This window comes from Miniopterus schreibersii (assembly GCF_964146895.1).
Source record: "Miniopterus schreibersii genome assembly, chromosome: 11".
Classification (NCBI taxonomy): domain Eukaryota; kingdom Metazoa; phylum Chordata; class Mammalia; order Chiroptera; family Miniopteridae; genus Miniopterus; species Miniopterus schreibersii.
Genome location: NC_138111.1, coordinates 9,305,318 through 9,322,345, shown reverse-complemented (window position 1 = coordinate 9,322,345; position 17,028 = coordinate 9,305,318). Strand labels below are relative to the sequence as shown.

The 17,028-nt window shown below is 48.8% G+C and overlaps 1 protein-coding gene across 1 annotated transcript in view; it reads right to left on the bottom strand.

Annotated features, from left to right (window-relative positions):
* Positions 1 to 16,827, bottom strand: part of TTLL11 (tubulin tyrosine ligase like 11) — a gene marked incomplete at its 5' end in the record, with an annotated part of 175,079 nt that extends 158,252 nt beyond the window's left edge. The window contains 2 exon segments of the mRNA XM_081150650.1: positions 16,160 to 16,713; positions 16,716 to 16,827. Of these exon segments, the coding sequence (XP_081006776.1) occupies positions 16,160 to 16,713; positions 16,716 to 16,827 (666 nt within the window).
* Between the last annotated feature and the right edge of the window lie 201 nt (positions 16,828 to 17,028).

The window sequence follows — 17,028 nt, the reverse complement described above, 5'->3', positions numbered from 1 at the left end:
AAATGCTTAGGCTCAAATCCCAGACCTACCACTCACTAGATGAAACACGGACAAGTTAATGAACCTCTCTGAGCCTCGCTTTCCCCAACGGCAAAGGGGGCCGATAATATCCCCTCTGCAGGGTTATTTCTGAGAAATATGTGAGGCAACGGAGGTGGTGGCCTGATGCTATCAGGCCCTTAACAAATGTGTGTCGATAAATAATAAAACAAGAGTGAATTTATAGCCCAACAAGAAGAGTGTGCTAACATGGAACCAACGGCTAAGAAGATATATGAAATTAATAAAAAACAGATTCACAGGCTCCAAGCACTGATCCTAAGCTATGCTGTGGAAACTGGCCCTCCCCAGGATCCGGTGGATTGAATCATAATGTGGTTCTCTTGATTTGATGCTTGAAAATGTGAGAATGGGAGGGAGTTTAATGGGCTGATTTTTGTTCGTAGGCAGTAGATCTCCTGGGAGCTAGAAAAACTGAACCCAGGTTCCAGAAAAAAGAGCAGACTGCAAGTCAAGGTGACGCCAGCTCAGAGGCTGGAGAACCGGGGGTGCAGAGCAGCGGTGTGGAGGTTTGGTGAGTCATTAGCAGTAATAATAATGCTATACAAGTTAGAAAGTGCTTCAACGGAGAAGTTTGATAAAGGGTGTGGGGAGGACACCAGGGAAGGACACAAATCACCAAGCCAGAGTTCAGGGTCATGCAGAGAGCAGCCCTGCCTTAGAACTGAGGGGCAGAGGCCACCCAAAGGTGTAGATTGGACTAGTCACCTGAGAGTTGCCAGATGAACGAGGTCCTGTCTGCGTGTGCCAGGTACCTGGCTGCAGCCATAACAGACCCTCCTCCTCTATTAAACTCAGAAGGGCCACAAAATCTTTAAGAGGCGCTGCTGATTATCAGAGGCTTATGCAATAGGCAAAACTTATTTGACACTCAGGGAAGTTCTCCTAAATCCCCTAATTAAGAACAAGATGGGCCCACTGAGGGGTACAGTCATCAAGACTTGAGTGCAAACCTTGGTTCTGCGAGACCCCGAGCAAGTTCCTTAACCTCTGTGACCTCATCCCTGTCTCTGTCTGGAAAATGGGACACGATTTTTCACCTCGAAGATCTGCAAGGGTCTAATGAGCTAATGTATGAAAAAAAGCTAACACAGAGAAAGTCCTGACACTGTTTGTGTCTCTGCTGTTCAAAAAACAAACAAAAACATGGACTTCATTTCGATAATCCAACTCCTTCGTTGGGTGTGGAATTTAGAAAGTTGGCTGACAATTTGTTTATGTGGGAAAATAAACTCTGAAGCTAAAAGCCAATTTGCGTTGGTTTATAGATCTGCCAAATATTCCTGCTGCGAATCTAAAGCAAGGCATCACGGGCAGAGGCAACAAGGGTCTGTGTCAGTAACGGCTTTAAAAGTAGAGAAAGTAGGGACTTATCCCTCACCTTCTCCTGACAGGCCAAGTCTCTAATTCCCAATCCTTTCTCTCCACAACAGCTAGCAGAGCAAAGCAGTCCACATTTTAAATCCTAATTTTGAAGAGAATTAAATGCACAGTATGAATCCTAGTTTTTTTTTATCCTACGGATATTCTCACACAAGTGCAGAGAAACATATACAAGGACACAGTCACTGCAGCTTTATAGTGGCAACGCCCTGTAAACAGCTAAATGCTTGTCAATGGGGCACGAGTTAAATAAGTGATGCTGCACTCTTACTACGGAATATTATGCAGCCATAAAAAAGGGTGCAGTAAATCACTATACGCCAATAGGAAACAATAGCTAAGTTATATTGTTAAATAAAATCAAAGGTACAGAGCAGAGTGCAACCCATGAAAGTTTCAGGTAAATAAAACGGGCTGTGTACACTTGTTTGCTGTGTAGACACAGCTCTGGAAACATGCCAAGAAACTGCTCATTGTGGTTGCCTCCGAGGAAAGGAAGGGAAGGGAAGGTGGGGTGAGTGAGAGACATATTTTTCAGCGTTTATACTTTGACCATGTAGGTTTTTTATCATGTGCATGTTATTAAATTTTTAGCCAAGTAAAATTGAGATACATGGTAATGATGAAGATAATAGTTGCTCCTGGACACCCACTATGTACCACTGGCGTTTCCCTACTTACCTCTCAATTGTCTTCTAAGGCAGGGGCTACTATCCCCCATTACTCAGCCGAGAAACCCAAGGCTCAAAGTTTGGACCAGTTCTTTAATTTACATCCACACAGCCAGCATGGAGCAGAGCTCGGATCTGAACCCAGCTTTGACAAACTCCAAATCCTTTTTCTGCACTTCATTGTGGCAGACTGCAGGCTGTTCACCAAAGTCACTTCTTCCCGGACAAACTGGATGACATTTCCCAGTCCCCCTTGCAGTGACAGAATCTCTCCTTGACCAAACTTCAGTCAGGCTCTTCCGAGCCCTCTCCCCAACTAGGCCTTGGCCTTTGCGCTTCCCTGTGGATCTCCGCATCGCCCAGTTTTAGCAAGAACCCCCTACCCTCAATATCGATATGTAATCAGATTCCTCATCCCCCGCCCTTTACATCACCTCCCTGGCCCGCCTTCAGCAAGAATCTTGTCAGATTGGTTTCCCCGTAACCCCCTTTACCCCTTATGTTTCCTCTTAGGAACATCCTTCCACGGACCCACCTGCTCCCTGGCTCTAAATCCCCACTTGTCCTGCTGTTTTTGGACCCATGGCCATCCCCAGGTCTCTTTTCCTATTACAACAGATCCTGAATAAAATCTACTTTTACTGCTCCTGTCCAGCTCTGGTTTCCTTTGACAACAGATACGTGTGGCCACGGGTCTGAGCTCCACCTAGTGGGATGTGCCACATGCAGGACACACAGAGAAACCTCCCGCGTGTGCTCCTCCTCGCTCCTTCCTCTCCTGCTGCTGGCTGTTGATGCAGAGACCCCGAGGGATGGCAGAGCCTGCTACGAGTCAGGCACTTGTCCAGGGCTTGTGACTACATGGATGACTAAGAGAGTCCCTCCCTGTGCCACGGAGCCACTGCCAGAGTATTTGAGCCCTGTCTCTGTAGGCCATGTCAGACACATTTCAGAGCAAAGGGGACAGGGCATGTTTTCCTTTGTTCACTATCAGTCAGCAAGGGTATCAGGACCGTAGACAGGTGGGGCTGGGGGGGGGGGTTGGGAGGGAGGGATGGAGAGGGGCGGCCACTCTCCCGGGTGAGGGTAGGTGAGAGCCCCGCTGCAGCTGAGGCCAGCGCTGGCACCATTCTCCATTCTTCCAGGCCACAGTCCCTCCCTGAACACCTACCGTAGGCCAGGCACCCCCCCACACACACCCGGAGCCCCATCTCTGTCCTCATACTGCTCAAGGGTTGGTGCCCACACAAATCTTTATCTCCCACGAAAAGCAGTATCTGCAGAGGGACGGAGCAAGTGCCACGAGGACACAAGGGAGAAGCGGCTGCTTCTGCGGGGAGCGCGAGGCTTCACGGTGGGGCTCACGGCTGACTGGATATTGAAGGGGGGCCCCAAGTCCAGCACCCAGGGAGTGGGGGAAACAAAAGCTAGTCCAGGCTGAGAGATGGGTGTGAGCAAGGGTGGCTGTTAGGACAGAGTGTAACTGGGGGTTGGGGGGGGAAGCCTAGCAGGGGTGAGGCTAACTGGGTCGCAGGGGAGTGAGTGTCTAAGGGCCTTCAATGCTTGGCTAGGACGCGATCAAAGACTGTGAGCGTAAGCATCACCCCACACCTGTCCCCCCAACAGAGGCACCCGTCCCTTCGGCTCTTGCAGGTGAGGCTGTCTTCCAAAGTCTCCTTAGATGTGACACCGAGGAGGAATCACAGATTCTCCATCACTTTGCACATTACTATCATCAAGGAGGGCCAGACAAGTTATCTGAGGGGCAGAGAAGCGGAGGAGAGGGAAGGGCAGACAAAAGGGAAAGGAGTGAGAGGGTCGCAGAAAGGCCAGCGTCACTCCCTGCTCAGGGCGGTGGGTGAGGACACATCAGGCTCAGTCGGGCTCCAGGGCTGGCAGAAGGAGCAGTGCTGAGCCAGGACCAGGGGCAGGCGGAGGGGCTCCTTCCTGCCTCCGGGAGTATTCTGTCTAAACTGTCACAGGCTGACCTCCACAAGGGTCACCCTCTGCACAACAATCACTGTCTCGCAGAGAACAGCACGCACAGAGGAGCCAGCGTCGTGCAGGGAAGGAGCCGAGGCCGAGAGGACGGGCCCAGGAACTGAGATGCTAGTTCCACCTGGTGGCCAGTGTCCCGGGCACTGTGCTCCCGCACCTACGGAACGCACAGCACGTCTCCTCAAGCACAGGCACTAAGTAAGAAAACCTGTGCCTGGCTCAGCTGAGACCGGAGGATGGCTGGTTTCCTTCCCTCCCCTTGGAGGAGGGCCATGCCTGTGAATGGCCTCTTTATCCGTTTGTTTCCACAGGGTCTGAATTTATTTGATTTAACTCTGCGTCTTCCTTCTCAATGAGGTTGAAATATATCACTGGTTACTTAATGGCCCATCAAGAAATGAGCCTTTTATTAAATAGCAGCGTGATACCCAGGCAATGAGAATGCCAGTGGCCCACAAATCTCTCTCCACTTGCTTTCAGCTGCCTCCATCTCTCTCTGCCTGGAAGGAGGCTAAGGGAAGGGGGCCCATGGCCCTGAGGGATACTTTAGATGGCCCTCCATAGCTGGAAGCCTCAGTCCCCTCCCTCACTGGAAAAAGTAGGACAGCGATCCCTGGGGAGAAAGGACACCAGGAGCCAGTTCTCTCCCCAGCACTGCCACAGCCCTGCCCAGCAGCATGGGACAAGGAGACTGCACTTGACTTGGCATCTGCAAAGGCCTGGGCTTGAGTCCTTTGGTCAGTCCCAGCCCTGGTTACCTTATCTGTAAGGCAGAGCTAATGATATAAACACTACCTGCATCAGAGCGTGCTGGAAGGCTCACTTGCCGGGTGCTGGAAACTGGCCAGGAAACCACTGTCCTTGCCCTCAAGGTTGTCCCTACTTCCAGTTCACCACCCAACCCCTAATCACACCTTCCACGCCACAGCCAGAGGGGTCTTTCCAATATACAAATGTGACTTTTGTCTCACACACACACACACACACACACACACACACACACACCCCTATTTGAAACCTTCCAACGGCTCCCCAGACCTTTCAGACTTGGCTACTGCCTACCTCTCCAGGTTCAATCACTCACCACTCTCCCCTCTTCAAATTCCGTATTCCAGCCAGAATAAATGTTTGCAGTCCCCCCAATTCCCCATGCTCTAGCTTGCTGCCATGTTACTGTGCATGCTGAGCCCTGTCTGAATACTCGTCCTGCCTCCACCCCTGGACACTTTGCTCGCCCCTCTTTCATCCAGACTCAGCTGAGAGGCCTCCGATGTAGGAGGCCCTCGCTGAGCCCTGAGTGTGAGTCAGGTGTCCCCCGTCTCCCTTCAACATTGCTCTTCCTTCCCTGAGTGTAATAACTAGACAGTGAGCTCCCTGATTCCCCTCTGGGGTCATTCCTTTGTCTGCCCAGTGCTCAGTGGAGCCCATGGCACAAAATAAGGGTTCAGGAAATGTCTGAGGATGAATAAAAAATCATTCGGCCAATATCGATCAAAAGTTTATATACAGGATGCAGGCATTGTGCACTGGAGTGTGAGGATTCAATAATAAACAATAGTAAACAAGACAGACGTGGCCCCCTGCACTAGTTGAATTTAAAATCTGGTGAGAAAGAAAGAAAATTAAACAAGCTGTAACAATAAAGCTGGTTCATGCTATGATAGCAAAGGCCTGAAGGAGGGGTAGGCAAGAGGAGAGAGTAATATAGTCCATCTAAAAATAGAAACACCTCCCCCATCTGGAACTCAGCTACCTCACTTATCCAGAGACAGAAGGAACCCAGAAAGAGGATTTAGAGGCTACAGCCAACCATGCCAAGCCTCTGCTCCTTACTCAGTTCTCGCACACAAGCCTTGACCTTGCCTTGCGCCCTGTCTCCCACCACGTGTGCACACACTGCTAGCGGAACTCTTAGCGCCGCACATTGGGATCTCCGGCTGAGCCTGCTCCCCCCAGACTGGGGCCTGCAAGGCCCCACGAGTGGCTTTTCAGGTCATGCCGAAGGGTGCCGTGATGCTGTCCCCATGCAGGCATCTCTAACATTTTGAACACTTTTCACATTTTATATTTTTTACTCTATAACAAATGGGTTATTCATAACAAATATTACTAATATATAATTTTACATATTGTCATAATGAAAGTATTGATTTAAGCTGGGAATTCAGAAATATTCTGGTTTGGTAAACAAACATCAAATGATTTGGGGCGATTTTATATTTATGATGAGAATTTTTTGGCACTTGGTGGTCAAGTGTTTTATTTTAACAATATAATATATATTGTTCCCCTTTGACAAACTGAATGATCAAAAGACTTTGTTGGTCTAGTCACATCTAAAATATACCGTGCTTCTAAATAAGATCTACATCTGATGTATATAATTGGTGAGTACTTTTAACTTTTTCTTAAAAATCCCTCATTGGTATCAGTACTCTAGTTAAATGTGAAGTTTCATATTGGGGTTCAATCATCTGATGTTTACTGTGCCAGAATATTTTTGAATTCCAAGTTTTACATCAATGAGAACTTCATCCTACCATGTAAATATTATTCAATAACTAACATTCATTTATCAAATTTGTTTTGAGTTGTAAATAATATATTGACTAATGTAATATTTTTTTCCTTGAGGAGCGGGGGCACCTTTTTCTAATTCACACGAAAGGACAGTATGAGCCAGTGGTGGCCTTGGTTCAGGGCAGGGATGGTGTCTGACGGTGTCTTTACCATCAGTGCTTTGCTCAGGGCTAGGGCACAGTAGACATTCAACATACATTTGTTGAATGAATAACAAAGACCTTTCAAGGCCTCAGAACTTAAGATAATATCTGCATACTTTAGTCACCATACTTTCTAGCAATACTTCTGCACACACTAATGGAATAGCATTGCATAAATTCTTCAAATGACAGCCCTTAATGACCAGCTAAAGCCTATTAAACTGTCACCCAGGAGGGACCCACCTTTGTTCCCTAGACACAGAACTTTTTCCGAGAAGAATGTCTTAGAAGTAAGAAGTTTTCACAGTTATAACATACCATTAAAGGAACATCGTTGCAACCTGCCTAGAGAGGTTAAAATAATGAGGTTTTGTACAGATAATTTCAAGTAGAGTCTAAGAGTCCTTAAGAAAGAAACAAGAGCACAGGCTAAAGAAAGCTATGTTATCATGGAAAGTAAACCTGGCCAAAACTCATGGCTTGCATACAGCTGGCTCTCTATTTCTGGCCTGAACTCTGCAATGCCAGAGACAGGATGAGTTGGCTGCCTGGAATCCCGTTATGTCATTTCCTTTTAAGGAAAATGGTCACTTTGAAGGGAGTCCAGAAAAAAAACACGAGAACCATTACTGGTTACACAGTTCAACTTAATTAACATTTGCTAAATGCCTTCTCTGTTCCAGGCATTGAAGGACTGGAAGGTGAAGAAGACAAGCTCCCTGCTACTGAGTAACTCACAGTCTAGGGGAAGAGACAGACCGTCTCAATCAATGACCTTCCCCACCCAGCACCAGCCTGTCCCACATAGCACTGTCTCGCCCCTGAGGTCAATAGGAGCATCCTAACCTGTCTCTGCCTCCACTTGGGAACCCTCTCTTACCCATTCTCTACAGGGTAGCCAGAGTATCTTTTTAAAAGCAAGTGTAATTTCTTTTTCCCTGGATATAGGCAATGCTCTGGCCTCTACATGTGGTCTGGCCCCTGAATGCCTGCTGGCAAGGCAAACATCAGATTAGAACTCCCATATAAGCCAGACCCTCTGCAAGGCCATATCCTCAGGGGGTGAACTAAACACACACACACACACACACACACACACACACACACGAATCCCACCTTGCCTTGGCATTAGCTCAGGAAAGGAAAAATAGAAGGGAAAGCGTCCCCTCAGAATGCCTAACCATGGCACTTTACTGATGCAAGTCTGGAATCAGAATCCAACTATGTCCATAACCTAAAAAGCTTAAGACCAAAAATTCTGTTTTAAATATTCTAGATGAGTAGAGCCCTCTGAGGCACCTGCACAAGATGAAAATTCCCACTGTAAACATAAACCTCAGAGAACTATCAGAGATTACAGTTCCAAGGAACGTGCACTCACTATCAAGAAAGGTCGAGCAAACGTGTAAGTCAGACGAGAAGAGAGAAGACAAAGACCCAGTGAGAGACAACATTGAAAGTATTTTCCAGAGTTGATAACAGATACCAAACCTCAGAAGGAAGAGTCCCAACAAATCTCAAGCAGAATAAGTAAAAAGAAATCTTCACCTAGAAAGTCATCATGACACAGGAGACATCAAAGACAAAGAGAAGACTTTAAAAGCAGCCAGAAAGACAGGGCACTTTACCGCCAACAGAGAAATGTAAACTGAGAGCTGACTTCTCAGCAGCAAAAACAGAGGCGAGTCAACAGTAGCATATCCCCAAAGCACTAAGGTCATGTAACTATCAAGTGAGGACTACGGCAACGCTATTTTTCGAGAATGAGGGCAAAATAAAGGTAATTTTGGACAAGTGAAAACTGAGTTTATTACACATAGTCCCTCACATAAAGGAACTTCTAAAAGATTACATCCAGGAGGGAGAAAATGACCCCAGGATGGTCCGAGTTGTAAAATCGAACAATAAGCAAAGAAAATGGTAAAATGGTGGGTAAATCTAAAATGCACCGAGACTATGTAAAAGAATAAAGCCTAATTTGTGAAGTTACGGAAAAAAGATAAAGATAGAACTAAAATGTTGGATAACAAAAGGACATGAGTCAGGAGGGATGGAACCAAAAGGAAAGCATCCTAGGATCCTTGTGTTGTTAAGTGGGGAGTGAAGACACTATCTTTAGACTTTCTGGAATTCTACATTTATTACATTATGGTAACCCCTAGAAGAAAAAAAATAGAATGAATAACCCCCATAATAACCCAGAGGAAAGTGGAAAAAAGAAAAAGAATCCATTTTAAAAGATATGAAGTATACAATCATAGAGGGAAACATTACCATAACTCTTCAAATAATTAATAGATCTGAGAGAAATATCAAGAGTATAAAATCTGCATAATGCAATTCACAAGCATATCTAATGTACATATGTAAAATATCACATTCAAAAACTAGAGAATACCTATTCTCCTCAAACACACATAGAACATTTGCAAAAACTAACTATGTATTAGGCTATAAAGCAAGAAAAAGGAAAAAACAAGGAAGGCAAGAGGGCAAAGAAAGGGAGGAAAAAAGAAAGAAGTAAAGAAAGAAAACATCCTCTAGCCAAAATGCAATTAAGTTAGGAATTAATCATAACAAGATAAGTAGAAATAACCTCATATGTTTAGAAACTCTTAAAAACTACTAATCCAGATAATCCATGAGTCCAAGAAGAAATTGTCATGAAAATGTAAAATACACAGAACTAAAAGGTGACTTTTGAAAATGCTACATAGCAAAACATGTGAGTGCAGACAAAGCAGTACTTAAAGGCAAGTTTGTAGTCAGGAGTGCTTTTATTAGAAAAGATGATAGGCTAAGCATGAAACTTAATTTCAGAGAAAGAACAACAACAAAAACCCTCAGAAAGTATTAGAAATGAAATAAAAGAGAGCAGAAAGCCATGAAATAGAAAACAAAGATACGACACCATCAATAAACCAAATGTTGTGTCTTCAGAAAACTAATCAAATTGAGAGTGATATAAAATACTGTAGTAATCAAGGATGGATATTTAGCCTAGACTGGGGTATGTGTAGAAGTCAAGGAAGAGTTGTGGATAAGAGGAGTCATGAGCTGATCCAGGAAGGATGTATAAGGGTTAGCCAAAGAAATGAAGGAAGCATTCTAAGGAGAAGGAAAACCACCAACAAAGGTAAAGGGGAATGGTACGGCAGCAAGGCTCAAGAAAACCACATGCAGTATTGTGTTAATAACAGATAAAGCTCAAGGCATGGGATATATGCAGTAAGTCTAGAGAAGCTTAGGGCCAGAGGCTAGTAAAAATTTTCAACTGAGTCTTCTTATACCAGGACTTTACATGATTATATCTTTTTACGCTGACAACAAACAACTCCATGAGGTCTGATTATATGATGCCCATAAAGAAACTGAGGCTCACAGTAAAATTGGCCCAATGTTCAATTGGCTGCAAGTCCCATGCTTCCACCCAGCATGCTATACTGCATCTCAGGTCATGGAAAGCGTTATAGAGTCCTCATAAGCAGCCTAAACTTTATTCTTCAGGCAAACACTCAAGTTAACCCCCACAAACACAAAAACTCACTCTAACGATGCGAATCTGGAGCGCTGTTACAGCTCCCGCTACTTTAAGCCACCGGGACAACATTCCATTAGACACGGGTGTCCAAGGAGTCCGTGCACCAATAACAGGCAATGCTGCAGTGTAGAATTAACAGGGCACTCAACTAATTTGAGTTCCGGAAGCGTATTTCCAGTTACAACCTAGGAGACACGTACTCTTCACTGACAAGGACTGGGTAAGCAGGTGGCATGTTTTCATGTTTTCAACAGGTTTATTGAACTATAATTCACACACCATACATTTCACCTATTGAAAGTGTGCAGTGCAACGCTTTTTAGTACAGTCATAGAGTCATCATATGCGTGGATATTCTCACCCTCCTCTTTACACCCTCATGGGAGGACAGCACAGGCCGGCCCCTCTGAAGTCAGCCATGCGTTGCTGAATCAGATGTAAGCAGTCACTTCTGGATAGAAGTCTTAAAAGCCGCAATTTACCCTGTCCCCTTCCCTCAGTGACTCATTGAAGCAGGTGATGAGCTGAAGTGTGGGTCTCTGAACAACCAAGAATGATGAGAACCCCAGCCCCCCACACCCTCGCTGAACCCCCAGGTGTGAGCAAGCAATAAACTTCTGCTGTGAAGCCACTAACGTTTTGTGGTTGCTTGTTACTACGGCCCAGTTGTTATCTTGATGCACACGGGAATAAGAAAGGAATCTGGAAAGAAACATGCCAAACTGTACCCTGGTGGTGCCTGAAAGGAAAACTGGAAGGGAGGGAGGGAGAGGAACAGAGAGTGGGGGGTAGGGATTTGGGGTTTTATTTTATATACTTGGGAACTGTATATGTTTATATAAGCACATACTGTTTTGGAAAATTGAACAAAGTTATTTGTAAATAACCTAAGAGGACCAGAAAGTTTTCCACTGTTGTTTTTTAAAATTCCAATAAACCATAGTTCTGACACACACACAAAAAAGAAAATCTCGCTACCAGCATAAAGAGCAAATATGAAACCTGGCCTTCGTAAGAGTCCTGGGCGGGGACTGAAGGAATTCCTGCAGAAGCCGCACTCCATCTGGGGACGGTGGCACAGGGGCCAAACTGCCCTTTCCTTCTGGCTTCATTAAGGATCAGAGGGGTTTACTCAGATGCCAGACTCAGAAGCAGATGGGAGGAGAGAAGGCGCCATCAGAAACGCCTGCTAAGGACTTGCGAGGCATTTATAAAAATTACTAGACAACGGTTCAAACACACCCAGGGAAACAACTGTTTACACAAACGGCAGGCGAGGCGGGGAGGCCTGAGTTGATGCGGTGCAGGAGAGGTGTCAGCCTGCCTGGAACAGAAACATGATCGCTGTTCTCAGGGTTTGGAGTCTCCCACACAAAGAGCTCACATGGTAATAGATCTTGGGACAGGGGCTTGGGCAAACTTTTACCAACAAAGGTCCCTCTATCAAATCTCTCATCCATGTTAGCTGGTGTCCATGGCACCGCTGTGCACATATACACAACCTACATCTCCAGGGAGGGCAGCTCACAGACGACAGTGGCATCTATTCTCCAAGGCGTCTCTCCCCTAAGGTTTTCTTTAATGGGGGTGTCAAAACTACAAAGGAATATATGGGAGAGGAGGAAGGAGGCTCGCGTGCCTGGAAGCGGACCATACAATTCCGTAAATATTTATTGAGCATCTACTATGGGCCAGGACCCATCCCTCTCTTTCATGTTGTGACTTCATGTAAACACCATTTTCCTATTCTAGAATCAACTTTCATCTCATCTCCAAGTCTACAGAGCTCACATTTGTGGTTTTTTCTTTCAAATAAATTTTATGGTTGTGGAGACAGTTGAATTAGACCTGACCAGAGCGGATGTGACTGAAAACTGAATCATCGGTTGGCGTGGTTCACTCGGGACTGATGGAGGGTGGGCAAGGGAAGCCTGGGCTGCATGTGGCAAGAGCCTGTGATCACGCCCTCCAGGCAGGAGTGCGAGTTTCGTGGCATGGCCTCTCCGCGTCCTCTGTGATCCCACTCCTCCGCCCTCCCTCCACTCTCCCACGCGCTCCCTGAGCTGCCATCACCCCATCCTACATATAAAACCTCATACCTACTCCTTGCCTTTGTTCCTACACTGTATAAAGTACTCTTTACCCACGCAACTCCCAGACTAGACTGGAAGAGTCTGTGGGTGTCTGTCCCTGGACACTGGGAGCTGCTGGAGGGCAAGGAGTGGACCCTGTTCACATCTGTATCTGCAACCCCTAAGGCAGGTCTGCAGGCAAGAGCCAGTAGGGAGCAGGAGAGACAGAACTGACAGCTGGCTTCAGATGAAATACCTGTCTCAAATGCTGGCTCTGCTACCTCCCAGCTGTGTGACCTTCGATAAATTGACCTCTGTGTACTTCGACTTTCTCTTCCATAAAAGGGAGACAATCAGGCACTTACTGTATTGGGCTGTTGGGAGAATCAAACATCGTGTGTGTGTAAAACACTTAGAAGAGTGCCTGACGCAGGGTAGGAGCTATGTAAGGGTTCTTTATGGTGCTTGTTATTGTTGTTGTTAAATGTACATGGGATGAAGAAAAGGAGGAAGAATGTGCCCTGCTAAGGGGACTGGGTCGGGTAGCCCCTCACTATGCACACAAAAGAGGAGACACAGAACTTCCACCCTGGTTGGTCTTCATGACCTTATTTCTTGCCTGAGCTGCCCACCCCACCGGGCCAAAACCGGCCAGCTGGGTACCCTCCAATCCTGCAGCAGTAGCACAGTATGACGCAGGGACACTGGCTCGTTTCCTTGCACTGCAGCCCCCAGTACACGTTCCTGCTGCCAGAATGTCAGTGCTGAGTGTTAGAGATGATCTTGTCCCACATTGCCCTGTAACAGATGGGGCGCGGAAGCCAGAGAGCCCGTGTGTTGGCACTGTGTTAGGACCTGGTTTACATATCGGTTACTTGTCATGAAGTCAACTTTGTAGCAGGTACTAGGAACACCACAATCAGAGTTTAAAGCTGGAAGGAACTTTAAAGCTTACCTAGTCTGGTACTTTTCAAACTCCACATTCTAGGGTGTCAAGATGAGGTGTGGGCTCTGTTGCAAGTATTTCATTCAATCACTCGGTAAGTATTCAACACTTTCAGTGTGCTGGGCACTGGGGACACAAGTCAGACACCTGCCCCGCCCTCAGGACCTCACTGACTAATAGAAGAGTGGCATTAAGTAAATAATCATACATCTAATAGTAAAGTCTTACTGTTGTGAGTGAATTATGGTATAAAATATTCTAGAATGAGCACCTCTACTTAACACTAGTTTGCTTTCTAAGTGGGAGAGAAAGGTAGAGTTGGGGTGGAGAGGGCAGTTGTTACCGGAAGTGCCCTGGAAAGTGTCCCCCCCCACTGGGTTCACCAGTGCAAGGGTGTCATGTAGAATAGCGTCACCATTATGTGGCTGCAGCGGTAGAGAGACTGGGAACCACTAAACTAGCTCAACCCACCCCATTTGACTGATAGCCAAACTGAGGCCTAAAAAGTTTAATGTACTTGCCAAGACAGCACAGCCAATAAATGGAAGAAATGTAAAATTCTCACACAGCCTTCCAAAAAGACCAAATCCCACGGCATGGCACACCATCTGACCCCTGCCATTTCTCCAGCCTCATCTCTCGCCATTGTGCCATACTGAACCCCGAATACACCTCTGCTTTGCCCAAATTACTCCCTCTACCAGGGATCCAAGTCAACAGCCCCTAAATAACACCTACTCCTTTTCAGCTCTCAGAATTCAGTTCCCATCTCTCTCCTCCAGGAAGCCCTCCCTGAGCTGGCCTTCCTCCACCTCCGACAACACATAGAACTTTACATAAAGAGAAACACTCATCACATGATATCTTCATTCATTCAACAAAGATTTATTGAGCACCTGAAGGTACAGAGCTACATAAAACAAAGCCCCTGCCCTCATGGGGCTTACATTCTAATGAGGGAAACAGACAATAAACAAACAATATATAATACAAATGTCAGGTAGAGTTTAATGCTGGGGGGGGGGGGGGGAGAGAAAAAAAAAAAAAGAAGAACACAGGGATCAACAGGGAAGACCTGTCCAGGGAAGTGGCATTTGATCAGAGACCTGAAGTGACAGAGTCAGACATACACCTAGTTGGGAAAAGAGTGTTTCGGGAAGCAGCAGCAAAGGCCCTGTCATGACTGCAGTGGTGTTTTATCCCTTACTGAACTGTAAGGTCCTTGAGGGCAAGAGTACCTTACATCTTAAGCATCTTTGATCCGCAGGGCCCAGCATCCACCGTGAACCCTTACGGAGTGAGTGAGCGAACCTGGGCTGGCATGTATGCCTGCTTACTTCTGAATCCATCTGCTCCATCTCTCGAGATCTAGCGGCTTCATGTCTCTCTCTCCCACAGGGCAAAGCTAAGCACAGGCCCTGCTTGGGCCAATCAGCTTGCCTGACTCTGTGGCCTGGTTTCAGTCCCTGGATTGTCTCTTCACTGGGGCTATAACACTAATTTTATCTTGTTCTGGTCCTCATATCTCTGGCCCGGACCAGGGACCCTGTCCAGAACCGGGAGTCCTCCCTCACTTTCTCCAGGTGTCCTAGGCTTGAAATTTCTCCCCTGAATCCCAAGTCCCAAGGCTAAGGACCCTGACACCCAAAGTCAGACTTCCCCAGTAGCTAACCCCTACCTACCTGGAAGTCTGCCCTGCCTGAGGCTTGACTTCCCTCCAAATCACATGACTCCTTCCTGCTGGGGCATCAACCCTCTGACCTCATCCATCCTTTCTGTGGCCATCTCTCTGCATGTTCCAGCTTCATAAAACTGTCCCTGGACATCTACCACAGCCAAGGCCCAGTACTAGGTCCCAGAGTCCTCAAGTTGCCTGCGGCAGATCCTGTCCCATCAGCGGACCATCTGGGCCTCCGTGTTCAGACTCCACTGCCCTAAATCACAATCCTCACGCACCTGAAAGCAAGTTAAATAGCCTTAGAAGCTGCAAATAAAGTCAAATGGCTTTATCCACTAAGCCAAGTGCAACAGATACGGCAGGATGTCTCGGTGCTTCATCCCAGGCCCCACAGGGTCTAACAGAGGCTCAGGAACAAATAACCCATTCCTTCCTTCCCCCTTTCGCCCGCCACTTACTGACACCTGTCATATGCCAAGCCCTGGAACACAAGATACGGTGCCTACGCTGATGATGACAATGGCGATGGTGGTGGTGGTGATCATCATGATGGTGATGGGGGAAGAGAGAGGGGAGGGTGGCGTTCACTGCGCACTTGGGCTGTGCTACAGTAATCTAATACGTGCAAAACTCGGAGATGGGTATTATTAGCCTCACTTTACAGAGGAGGAAATAGGCTTGAGAGGCGAAGCAACTTGCTCAAGGTCACATGGCTAAGTGGCCGGGCACCGTGAGACCCCAGGTCTGTCCGCCTCCAAAGCACAGCAAGTGCGACACAAATAGAACTTGCATGAAGAAGCGAGAGAGGGAGGGTCCCAGGCCTCCGGGGCTCCCAAGCCAGCCGAGGAGACAGACATAGCAACAAATATCTGCAAAGCGCGGGGCGGGCGCTGAGGGCTGGAGGCCGGAGCGCGGGGGCGGGGAGAGCAAGGGGCGCTAACCCGGCCCGCGGGCCTGGAAGCCCCTGGAGGCGACGCGCGCGGCGCGCGGCCGGAGCTCAGCGCTCCCCGCGGCCCGGCCCGGGGCTGCCGCGGGCTCGTGTGTGTGTGTGTGTGTGTCCCCGGCCCACGCGGGGGGGCGGCCTCACCTCCTTCCACCGGAGCTGGCGGATGCTGATCTTGAGCGCGTCCAGGGAGGTCCTGGCCTTGGAGCTGTCCACGGTGACCGGCCGCAGGGAGTGGTGCTCGTCCGGCCCGGGGCCCGAGCTCCGCTTGCAGCTCCGGCCCTTGCTCCGGGGCTTCCCGTGCGGCCAGAGGCCCCGCGCGGGCGCCGGCTTCGGCCTGGACCCGGGCGGCATGGGCGGCGGCCGCCGGGGGACGCGGGCGTCGCCCTCCTCGGCCGCGCGGGGCTGCGCCCGGGCCGGCGCCTTGGCCCGCCGCTCCCTCGCCCTGCGCTCCGGCTCCCCGGACGCGCCCACGTCCAGGCGGACCTGCCCCGCCGCCGCCGCCGCCTCCCACCCGGCCGCCAGCGCCCTCTCGGAGCCGCCCCGCCGCATGGCGCTCAGGGCCGGTGCCAGCGCCACTGCCACCGCCGCCGCCGCCGCCCCGCCGCCGCGCTCCGCGACCAAACTGCCGCCGCCGCCGCCACGCGCTCCCCGCCCGAGCCCGTTGCCATGATCGTTGAGGCTCCGGTTGACAGCGCCGTCGCGGCCTCCGGACGGATCCCGGGAAGGGACAATCGCCGGCCGAGCCCCCGCGACCTCATAGGCGGTGGCGCCCACGTGACCGGGCCTGTCACAGAGGCGGCCGCCGCCATCTTGGAAGAGGGCAGAGAGCCGGGGTGGGGGCGGGGCGGGGGCGGGGTAGGGGCGGGGCGGGGGAAGTCCGCCGGCCCGCCCGGGGCGCGGAGCTTGGAGACGCTGGAGGCGAAAGGGGGGTAAAAAGTGTTGGGCCCTCGGTGGCGGGGAGGGGCGCTCCGGAGCCTGGGGACTGGGGCGCAGAGACAAAACCCTCCCAC